The following is an 11076-nucleotide window of genomic DNA, read 5'->3' on the forward strand; positions in this document are numbered from 1 at the left end:
CTTTTGTCATTTCACTTCAGATTTCTTTGCCTCTAGCCATTATTCCTGAAACACGTTGGTGTCCCGGAGAAAGACTTCCTGCAGGTCTCGGATACCTTGGGCTCTCGTTTATGAACTGCCTTTCTTAAAGACTCCCTTGAAAGCTAGGACAGACACCCTGCTAGCCACGATAATGTGGCTCCCCTGAAGGGAATCTCAAGACGGCAGAGGTATGGGAATCCCAGAGCCTAGCTGGGGTCCACTGTCCTCTCAGAATGTCTGCTCCCTCCGGGAAATACTTTGTGATGACTCAGTACTTCGTGATGATTAAGTTGCTTTAGTGAACATCAAACAATGGTAGAAATGTTGAAAACAAGGGGAAAAACCTCTCACTCTGGCCCTGTATTAGTCTGCTAGAGCTGCCATGACAAAATACTATACTCTGGGTGGCTTAGACAATAGGAATGTATTTCTTCACAGTTCTGGAGGTTGGAAGTCTGAGATCAAGCTGTCAGAGGGATGATTTCCTTGACTTGTAGATGGCCACCCTCTTGTAGTATTTGCATGTTTTTTCCCCCACTGTGCCCAATAAATGTTTTTTCCAGCTCTTGTTAAATATCTGGACAAGACCCTCAGGCTTTTTCTGCCATGAGATTTGGAACACCTGAGCTGGAACAGAGGCGATCTCTGCTTCACATATCTTTCCTTTTCCAAATGGGTTACAAACCTACTCTTAAACTTTTGCGTATATTTTGGTTTTATGTTTGTTGTACACGGTATTGGGAAAAATTGGAAGAATGAGAAGCATATGCATTCCTAACCCTGGGGAGTCCAATCAGAGAATCAGGATCCCACTTAGTGGATTATAGTGAATATTGGGTTTACCTCCCACAACCTCTTAAATACCTGATTTTCTTTGTTCTACCTCCAGGAGAAAAAGACATGATTGTTTTAGGAGATTTCGGCCAGGGACCTGACAGCAGTGACTATGATATCTTAAGGAAAGAAAAATTCTACCACCTGGTCCCTGCACACACCTTCACCAACATCAGCACCAAGAACCCCCAAGGCTCAAAGTCTTTGGACAACATCTGGATCAGTAAAAGCTTAAAGAAGGTTTTCACAGGTAAAGCAGAAGTCACTCGTTCTTTTTCCTGTTCAGAAATGGTGTAAGAGAGACCCATCTGAACTGATAGTTCCAGGTCCTTTGGCTTGATAACTCTGGTCAGGAGTTCTCACCGCCTCCGTGGGTGTTGACAGGATTATGTATCGTTTAGGTGCCTATATAATTATCATTCAAACAGAGCCACTTTTAAGGGCTAAGAGGGGCTGTGAAAACTAATGAAGAGGCATTCACTGGTCTTCAGGAGTGGCAAACTGACTGTGTCTTAGGCAAACCTGGTTCTAGGCCAGCAGGGTACCGATTCAGAGATGAGCTGATAGCTCACTTTAATTTAAGGACACTCAGTCATTTAGCAGACACTCCTTAAGCATCATAACATTCAGGCACCGTGCTGTGGCCCGAGGCTTCCTGCCGCACTGTCTGGGCGAGGGACAGCCACTGAGGATGAGCAGACATGTCTCAGAGCATCACGGTAGGACAGGGGACATGCTTCTCACAGACTGTATGAGGATCAGGGTGCGGTGGGGAATCTGAGCGCCGCAACGCAGCCCCCGACCGAGTCTGCTGAGCAGACTTTGGGTCAGGAAGCAATCGGTCGGAAATACGACAGTGACGGTAAGGTTTTTTGATGAATGGCGAGAACGGTGGTCCTCAATCCTGCCTGGTTGTTTCACTCAGTCCCAACGTGTTACACATACTATACTTCAGGGAGACATTCCACATTGGTGAAAGTGCAATTCTGGGGTTGCCTCTGTAGAAGCCTAACAGGCAGCCAGGGCTGAGATCTTCTCGCCAGTCCGGACTGTGTCACCAGCTTCCACCTCTGTCTGGGTGCCGGTTGCCTGTTGGACTGTGTCGGGGAGGATCTGAAGGACGAGGGAAGCGGGTCTCGGGGGGAGTGACCGTCATCACACTAGGCGAGATGCAGCTTGCAGAAAATGCGCGGTGGGCCGGAGAGCGGCCACAGCCTGCCCAGCTGCCAGGAGGTGCCTGCAGAGAGCGGCTCTCATCAGGAGAGCTGGACGGTTGAGAACACAGGGCCAGAAGGAAGGTAGGAATCATTTCATCCGTCCCCTTGCTGCGAAGCTAGAGATGAAGGTACAGGGAAGAGTGGCCACCGTCATGGAACTGTCATGTGGGCAGGCCGTGGCTCAGCCCAGACCTGTTCGCACTTCCACTAACGTGACCTCGCTTCTCACTGGAGGTCTCTGGCCGTGCTCCCTCACTACGCTCCCTTCTGTAACTATCCTGTTACTGTTTGTGTTTTTGTTTTTTTAGTTTTTTTGTAATGTTTGAGAGAGAGAGACAGGGCACGAGCGGAGGAGGGGAAGAGAGAGGAAGACACAGAATCCAAAGGAAGCTCCAGGCTCGAGCTGTCAGCACAGCTCAAACTCACAAACTGCCCTGAGATCATGACCTGAACCGAAGTTGGATGCTTAACCTGCTGAGCCACCCAGGCGCCCCTCACTGTTTTTCAAATATACTTGTGCTTTATATGTTTCTAAAGCATTAGAGTTTTTTTTTTTTAATTTTTTTTAATATTTATTTATTTTTGAGAGAAAGAGACAAGGGCAAGCAGGGGAGGGGCAGAGAGAGAAACACAAAATCTGAAGCAGGCTCCAGGCTCTGAGCTGTCTGCACAGAGCCTGATGCGGGGCTTGAACTCATGAACCATGAGATCATGACCTGAACCAAAGTCGGACGCTTAACTGACTGAGTCACCCAGGCACCCCCTAAAGCATTATTTTAAAATACTTTTACTTGCTCGTAAGCCTCTGTAAGAACTTTTTCCTTTTTACTCTTTCCTGTAGAACTCCTTTACCTCCCCCACTTACTGCCTTTGCTTTGTGAAATAAACTTTCACTTTGGACATCTTTGAGAGACATTTGACCTTACGTCAAATATATTTACTCTTGCTGCTCAGATTAGAAAAGCTGTATAGTGAGGAGGAGGTCAACCATAGGCTGATACGTGAATGGGCGGGAGGCCTAGACTCGGGGGGCAGGGGGGTGTTCAGTGCCTACATGGTAAGCCCTCACTTTTCCAGGAAACCAAATTGGCTGGAGCATTTTGTTTGCACAGGCAAGCTGGATATCTGAGGAGTATCACCAGGGAATCCTGACTTTACAGACATTGAACAGAGGCCTCTTCTTGCCAGCCAGGACCCCACCCAGCCCCAGGCCTCATCTCTGCGTCTCTTTTCCCTCTGTCTCTCCAGGTCACTGGGCTGTAGTGAGAGAAGGCCTCACGAACCCTTGGATTCCAGATAACTGGTCCTGGGGAGGAGTGGCTTCTGAGCACTGCCCCGTGCTAGCCGAATTTTACACTGAAAAGGATTGGAACAAGAAGGAATGCCCTCGGAATGGCAACGGGGTCACTTTGGAGCGAAGCGAAGCCAACATTAAACACGAGCGATGATGGCACCAAATCTCTTTTTTCACCTCTGACCCGGAAGGCCCCGGGCAGGGAGTTCGCCCTTCCAGGTGAAGACGAGGACTCAGAACTTTGTCTCAGTCTTCATCCTGACAACACTAGCACCTGGGCCTCGACCTGCCTGCCTTCTTTGTGGACATTTTTGGACCCCTAATGGGGGAGGGAGGTACTGGATGGTCAAATCAGAAGCACAGTGGGGAACTAAGATGGCTTCTAACGTGTGGATGCCATCCACCTCAGCAGACTCGGGCTGGCCGGCTGCCGCCCTGGGTGGCAGCATACAGAGGACAGTAGTGGGGCTGACAGGGCAAGAGAGGGCCGTCTCAGGCTGCCAGGCCCTGTCCGAGCAATGCCAGAAGTTCTCCTTTCTGACCACCAGTCCATGATGCTCTGGCTGCAAATTACATAAAGCTTTTAACTGTGATTGAGCTGAGCACTCTCCTCAAATATTTTGAGTGGTGATTTTTAGTTTTGTTCTGAAAAAAATAAACAGAGATGAACATGCCTGGTTGCAGTGAGAGTCCTGGGGGAAGGGGCCGGGTGCTCCCTGGCCAGGGTGTTTTGTGCCCACTCCCGTGCCTCTGTGACGCCGTCGTCCGGGGAGCCTGCTCCTTTACACCCCACGTTGCAGCGATGCCTCTCGCTGTCGACCCCCTGAGATCACCATAAAATTCATTCTGTGACCTTCTCCCTCCCAGTCTGTTCTTTGTCTTCTGAACCCTTGGCTAGACTGTCCTGTACACTGAGCCCCACTTGTGCCTCTGGACGCTCGGCAGAGGTTCCTGTACTGGACAAGAATTCTGTCAGGGTGATATCATTTCCTCCCTCCCCGCCCTCGTCACTTTTCAATCCGATCCCTAGCCCAGAGCTGCCTGATAGTGCTTCTGAGGAATATCTGTTGATTCTGGGTCCGCAGGAAGCTCAGCCTGGGAGTATTGAGGGAGGGTCTATTTTGGGGGGCAGTCGGGCAGGGGGGCAAGCACATGTTAACCGCCACCAGGGTCCCTCTCCTTAGATGGCATGGTTCTCCCTGAGGTCTCCCGTGAGACCAGGATTATAACACCCACTTCACAGCCAAAGGAATGAAGGCTTAGAGAGCTTAACCTCCTGCAGCTTACACAACCGGTAAGTAAATAGATGGAATCCAAACCCAGCCCAAAGTCCAGGCCCACATATCAACTCTACACTTGCCAACAGCAGTGCTGTGTAAGTAGCACAGTTGATAGTGAATGTGTGAGTCATGAGCCTGGATCACCTGGGTTATTCCAGGTCACCATGGGAGCTGAGGGTTTATTCTTCTTCCGCCCTGAAAACCTGATGCAGACCAGCACCCAGAAACTGTTGTCACCACACAGTGTGATCCCTGTGACTCGAGTCTGGGGCTGGATGCAGTGAAAGAGGCCGATTTTCCACCAGAAACCATCTTTGGGACTGCCCAACTCCAAGGAGCATCACTGATCATGGGCGCAGGAAGAAAGGCCTTCCTTGGGGCTCTGAGCATCCCTGGGCATCAGCCATGCCCGCTCCGAGGGACTGTCTCTCCAGTAGGAGGGTGAGTAGTGCCTCTCCCTTGGACTCAGACTGGACCACTGGAGGCACGGAGTCTGTGATGGCTGAGCCTTGACCCAAAGAGCTCTAGTTAGAAGGAAACAACACGGCAGGGAGGAAAGGGTGAGCTCAGCTTCCCAGCTGAGCAAACCTTTTTTGGTGCCTCATCTAGAGTGCAAACCTCCACCAGCATTTGCCAGCCAGCTGCCCCAATCCTTTTAGCCAGGCTGACTTTTGCACCAAAACTATGGAAATAAAGGCTTCTTAAGTGAGAGGAAGGGAAAAGAAAGCCAGTTAAATGGCCCTGATGAAGGCCATTCTGTTTGAGCTGGAGGCAGACTCAGCAGCCACACCTCATATGCAGAGTGGCCTCAGCTTTAGCTCCTAAGGTCCAAGCCATTGCTCAGGAAGCTGTGTGCTGAGGCAGCTCTTCTAGTTCGAGACCCAGCCCTCCTGGTTTTTGCTTTGGGGATGGTTTGGGCTTGGGTTTTGCTTTGCTTTGTTTTCTTTCTTCTCGTTTTTGCTGTCTTCAATAGATTTTATTTTTATTTTATTTTTAATTTTTTTAATGTTTATTTATTTTGAGAGAGCGAGAGAGAGAGCAAGCAGGGGAGGGGCTGAGAGGAAGATAGAATCCCAAGCAGGCTCTACACCATAAGCACAGAGTCCGATATAGGGCTCGAACCCATGAACAGTGAGATCATGACCTGAGCCGAAATCACGAGTCAGATGCTTAACCAACTGAGCTACCCGGGTGCCCTAATAGATTTTATTTTTAAAGGTAGTTTTAGGTTTGTAGGAAACCAGAGCAGAAAACACAAGAGTTCCCGTACTCCCCCTGAAGAGTTTCCCAAGTTGTTAACATCACTGTGGTATATTTGTTACCACTGACGAAACAGTATTGTACATTATTAATTAACCGAGGTCCAGAGTTTACATTAGGGTTCACTCTTTGTACATTCCATGGGTTTTGACAAATGTATAAAGACATCTATCTACTTCAATCCAAAACTCCTCTGTGCTCTGCCTGTTCATCCCCTCCCCCTGGCAACCACTGGTCTTTCTACTGTCTCCATAGTTTTGCCTTTTCCAGACACCATATAGTTGGAGTCATACAGTCTGTAGCCTTATCGGGTTGGTTTCTTCTCTTAGCAACCCGTGTTTAAATTTCCTCTCTGTCTCCTCATGGCCTGACAGCTCATTTCTTGTTGTTGCTGAATGAGAGTCCATTGGATGGAATGTATCTGTCCCCCACTGCCCCGGGGATTGTTACTAAGCCCTACCCTTCTCCAGAGTTTCCTTCCACCCCATCTCCAGCTCTGTGCACAAATGTAACATTTCCATCAGATTCTTCCTTCCCTCCCCATTCTTTTCTTTCTTCTCCCACCAGGATTGTTGGAGAAGGGACCCCACAGCGAAGCCACTTTGTTGGAAAAGCCAAGAGGATTTTTAAGAGGATTAAGCACTAGGGAACCGGAAAGCCCCAGGCACCAAGCAGAAGCCCTGGCATCCTCCCTGGGCCTCGCTCACAGGAGCACTGCAGGCGACCAGAGCCCCTCCTCTCCTGCCCCAATGGAACCTTCCTCTCCTGACAACTGTCCCACAGAGGTCCTGTTATCCGAGAGCTCTCGTCCTCTCTCTGTGCAGGAGCCGGTCAGTAGGGCTGTCTCTCTCAGTTCTGCCCCACCAGCCTTGTCCTTTACTGTCAGCAGACTTAGTGGGACTGACTAGGAGGCTAGCCAGAAACCCTCCTGTGCTACAAATAATTGGGCCCAAGCTATGACTCCCTCACTACTGCTTGGAAGATGTCAAGGGAAGCAAAAAGGGCGTGGCCCTCAAGAGAGGGCTGCATTCTTTCAAAGCCAGAGGGAGGTGGTTTTCTTTGTGTTTCTTTGGATCTAACTGTTGGAGTTCTCCTCCCCTGCTCCCACACAGACACCGTCCCACTCGAGTGAGGGAGAACCCAGCCTGGCATATGTTGCCACCATTGTGCGATGGGAGGTAAGTGCTCATCACAGGTGACTGTCACAGGGTTTGCTTTCAAAGGAAAGGAATTAATGGCTTCCACACTGCTCACTTATCTTAAATAATCCTTGCCCTCGCTTATTGGCTCCTTCCTGTCCTAAGCACCTTACACTTTTAACTGCTTTTATTCCTCAGAAGAGTCCAGTGAAGTTGGTACTATTGTTTGTGTGTTCTTTTACAGATGAAGAAACTGAGGCACAGAGTAGGTAAGAGACAAGGGACTCTGGTTTCACGGTGATTAAGGACTACAGTTGGCCTGGGACATGTCAAGCAGACAAGGAAGACTATGGAAAGAAAACAAGTGGCCTTGACAAAGGCAGGTTGAAGTAATGCAAAAGGGACAGGCCAAGGAGCTTCTGCTGTGACATCCTGCTTTCCAGAAACCTCTTGGGAGGCCGAGTAGCCGAGAGTGACTCAGCGTTGGTCTTGCCCCAGCAGCACACAGACCGAGGAAAACAGGTGGGAGAGAGACAGGGGTGGCCGGGTCCCTCAGCCATCACAGCCCCAAACAGTAAGGACAAGATCTGAAGGCAGCAGGGAGGTGTGGTCTGGGGGGACCCTGGGGCCTCTGGCTGTTGCCTCCAAGGGTGTCTCCATCTCCTCCCCTTTTATCTGACCATCTGGGTGGCCAGCTAGGGTTTGGTAACATGGACAATTCAGGCCCATGGGAGCAGTGAAGTTCAAAGGCCTGTAAAAGAGAGCAGCAGAAAAAAAAGTGCGTGCTACTTCATCTCTGGAGAGACCTGTCCTTGTGTGACGGTGGTTGCCTATGGCTGGGGAAGGAGGGAGAAGCGAGACAGCGATACAGCCTCAGACCTTTCCCATCTGCTTGTGTTTTCCTGAGTGTGGGGTCAAATCACACGAGGCAGGAGGCTTCACTTGCTGCTTTGGGTTGTGGGGATGCTTAATAATAGTGTCTGCTGGGGCACGTGGCTGAGTCCGTTAAGCAGCCGACTCTTGATTTTGGCTCAGGTCGTGATCTCATGGTTTGTGAGTTTATGCCCCCAGTTGGGCTCTACACTGACAGCATGGAGCCTGCTTGGGATTCTCTCCCTCTCTCTCTCTACCCCTCCCCTGCTCATATTCTGTCTCTCTCCCTCTCTCAAAATAAACTTAAAAAAAAAAAAGTGTCTGCTGAGCAAGCTGGGTTCCAGTTAATAGTCTGTGTTGGAATATGGACTTGCCCAGGCACCCTGCTGACTGCCGTTATGATGAATTATTTAATTAAGTGATTATTGTGGAGGGCAGGGAGCAGAAAGGACTCCGGTTTTACTGTGATGAGGGAGTGCAACTGGCCGGCATTGCGTGATAGCATCAGAACCAGTAGCCTTGGACAGAGCCTGACTTGGCAGCTGGAGGAAGGTGTCAGGCTACTGGGCCCAGGCCCACTGTGTTTCCTCTGATAGTTTCTTTCTTCTGGGTTCTGAGATGTGCTGAGGTAGCATTTTTAAACAGAGATTCCAGAGATGGCTTTCTCTGGAAAGAAGGGCCAACAGGACACTATCCCTATTCTTTGCTTTAAAAATAGCTAATGAATCCTGGCTAACCATCCCCCACCCCCCCACCCCCCTCCACATAACCCCTGCTCCATTCACTGACTTGAAAAGCCCAAGGCCAGGAAGCAAGGAAATGCCAGGATGAGGACAGCCACAAGCACAGATTTGCTGGGAGCTGGGGGGCACCTTGTATACTTTTCCCACGCCGTCACCTTACCTTCTTCTCTAAAGTGTTATGTCTGACCCAGCTATCAAGCAAGGGGAAATTCTTTCCGGGTCAGTGGGCCTCCCACTCCATTGCATGGAAGAAGCACCCAGGAGCTTTCTGGCAAGCAGGCTCCTAAGCTGTAGTCCAGAGAGTCTGATGATAGAGCACTGAGCCCAGCAGGATCCATGAAGGTGCCCTGAGACTCCCACCTTAAGAAATAGCAATGAAGGAGGGTCTTTAAGTGCCTAGAGACACAGCTGAGCCTACTATAAATAATACTAAAGCTAGCGATGGGGGTGGGGGGGGGTGACTAAAGGATCAAGAAGGAATGTGGCAGTTTATTAGAATTTTAGTGTGGCTTTTAATGAGTAGCTAAGAGATTCCTTCGGTGGGGACAGTAACTATGAATAGTCCCGGAATCTATGTCGGAGATCAACAGTTACTGAACAAGTGAAGGATCAAAGTTGACAGGCGTCGGAAGCATTATTACTGTGACTGCCGGATTAAGTGTCTGAGCCATTGGCTTGCTGATGCCAAGGGGGTCTCTTCATTACTTTAATTACCAAACCCAAGACCAGGTTTCAAAGACTGATGTCGAGTAAATGCCCACTATTTGTAGAACTGGTAAACAACTGGAGCTCTAGGAATTTGTTTAGTTTTCCTTCTGAATTTTTCTGAACATCATGGTTCACCACTTATTTATCCAAGTTTAAATTACCAGAGAATCTTTTAGAAGTCCAATCTTTTCATATTTATCACACTAAGGAGTCTCATGGGCCTACATGCAAGCAGCAGTTGGACTGAGTAGTTTCGGTGATGAGGCCAGCTAGACCCAGTGAATTTATGGGATCAGACCTGAGAGCCTTTGCAGGCAGCTTCCAGACAGACCCTGGAGGCAAGGGCTCTAATTCCCATCCTCAACATACAGTATGCTCATGTTCTCAAAGCCTAGGCTTGTCCCTGACAAGTCTAGTCACTTATGTAACCCCTAAATGCCTCAGTTGCCTTCCCACAGACCCTCCAGAATCCCAGTTTTCAGGACCCTGTTTACCTGGGGGTATGGAGTTAGGGAGGTGAAGTCCTTTGTCTGCTTTCCACGGTTTCATCTGAAGACAGTCCAGAAGCTTAAAGAGCTTGAAGGGTGCACTGTTACTGGGTATCTGGGGTCTGGGACAGAAGATCTAAAGATGCCACAGAGGTGTGGTACATCAAGGTGGGGCTTGGGGTCAGAAATCGTGAATTCCCTAGCCTTGTCTGTGATCCAGAAACAATGGGGACCTCAGTTTGTGGGCCACTGTTAGCTGTTGAGCTGAGAAATCTCTTTGACTGGAGGATCTGGTATCTTCTCTCTCATTTCTCTAAAAGGAAAACACTGGTTTTTCTTTTTTTTTAAAATTTTTTTTAACGTTTATTTATTTTTGAGACAGAGAAAGACAGAGTATGAACAGGGGAGGGGCAGAGAGAGAGAGAGACACAGAATCGGTAGCAGGCTCCAGGTTCTGAGCCATCAGCCCAGAGCCCTACGTGGGGCTTGAACTCACGGACCGTGAGATCGTGACCTGAGCTGAAGTCGGACGCTTAACCGACTGAGCCACCCAGGCACCCCAACGCTGGTTTTTCTAGGAAGTGTCTTAGGTAATTGTGTTAGGAAGCAGTGGTAAGGTAAAATAGCATCTGAATTTCAAATTGCTCTTATCTCACATAGGTGTTGCTTGTTTTAAATAGACATATTGCAATACTACTGAAGATATCCCTCAAGACTGTAAATAGTATTTAATATACTTTAGCATACAATATACTTCATATATTTATACACAGTATGAATATTGGCTTTTAGCCCAACTCAAGGAACTTTTATGAAAATTTATTAGAGATTTAGATTGGACAGAAGAGGGCACCCAATTTTGGAATAGGCCTGCAGGAGACTTTAGTAACTACTTCTCTTGAGCTCTTTAAAGGGATATACAAATATTTCCTAGGAGAATTATGCTTGCTTAAAGTTAGAGTGTAGGTCTGGGCTTAAATTTAAGGGTTAACCAGCAAGATTAATCATCTAGGGGGTCTCCAGCCTAAAATAAAATAGGGAAAGGAAGAGCCAGAGAGAAGGGAAAAGAGCTCGTCCTCCCTCAAGTGGATAGCTGTGGAGTGGCACTCAAATTTCACTCCACTCCCACTACTGCTCAGATAACTCACTAGAGAGAGAATTAGGTCTTCCCAAATCCAGGAAGACCCATTTACCTGTAAGATCCAAGATACTTAATTTC

The 11076-nt window shown here is 48.7% G+C and overlaps 1 protein-coding gene across 4 annotated transcripts in view; it reads left to right on the forward strand.

The window, feature by feature from the left end:
* Positions 1–4039, forward strand: part of EEPD1 (endonuclease/exonuclease/phosphatase family domain containing 1) — a 202412-nt gene extending 198373 nt beyond the window's left edge. For all 4 annotated transcript variants that reach the window (XM_019418136.2, XM_019418138.2, XM_019418137.2 and 1 more), the window contains 2 exons: positions 911–1105; positions 3321–4039. In XM_019418136.2, coding sequence (XP_019273681.1) covers positions 911–1105; positions 3321–3520 — 395 coding nt within the window. In that variant the 3' untranslated portion in view covers positions 3521–4039. The remainder of the gene's footprint in view (positions 1–910; positions 1106–3320) is intronic.
* The last annotated feature ends 7037 nt before the right edge of the window (positions 4040–11076 follow it).

Source organism: Panthera pardus, unplaced genomic scaffold (genome assembly GCF_024362965.1).
Source record: "Panthera pardus isolate Hobbes unplaced genomic scaffold, ASM2436296v1 HiC_scaffold_8, whole genome shotgun sequence".
NCBI classification, from domain to species: domain Eukaryota; kingdom Metazoa; phylum Chordata; class Mammalia; order Carnivora; family Felidae; genus Panthera; species Panthera pardus.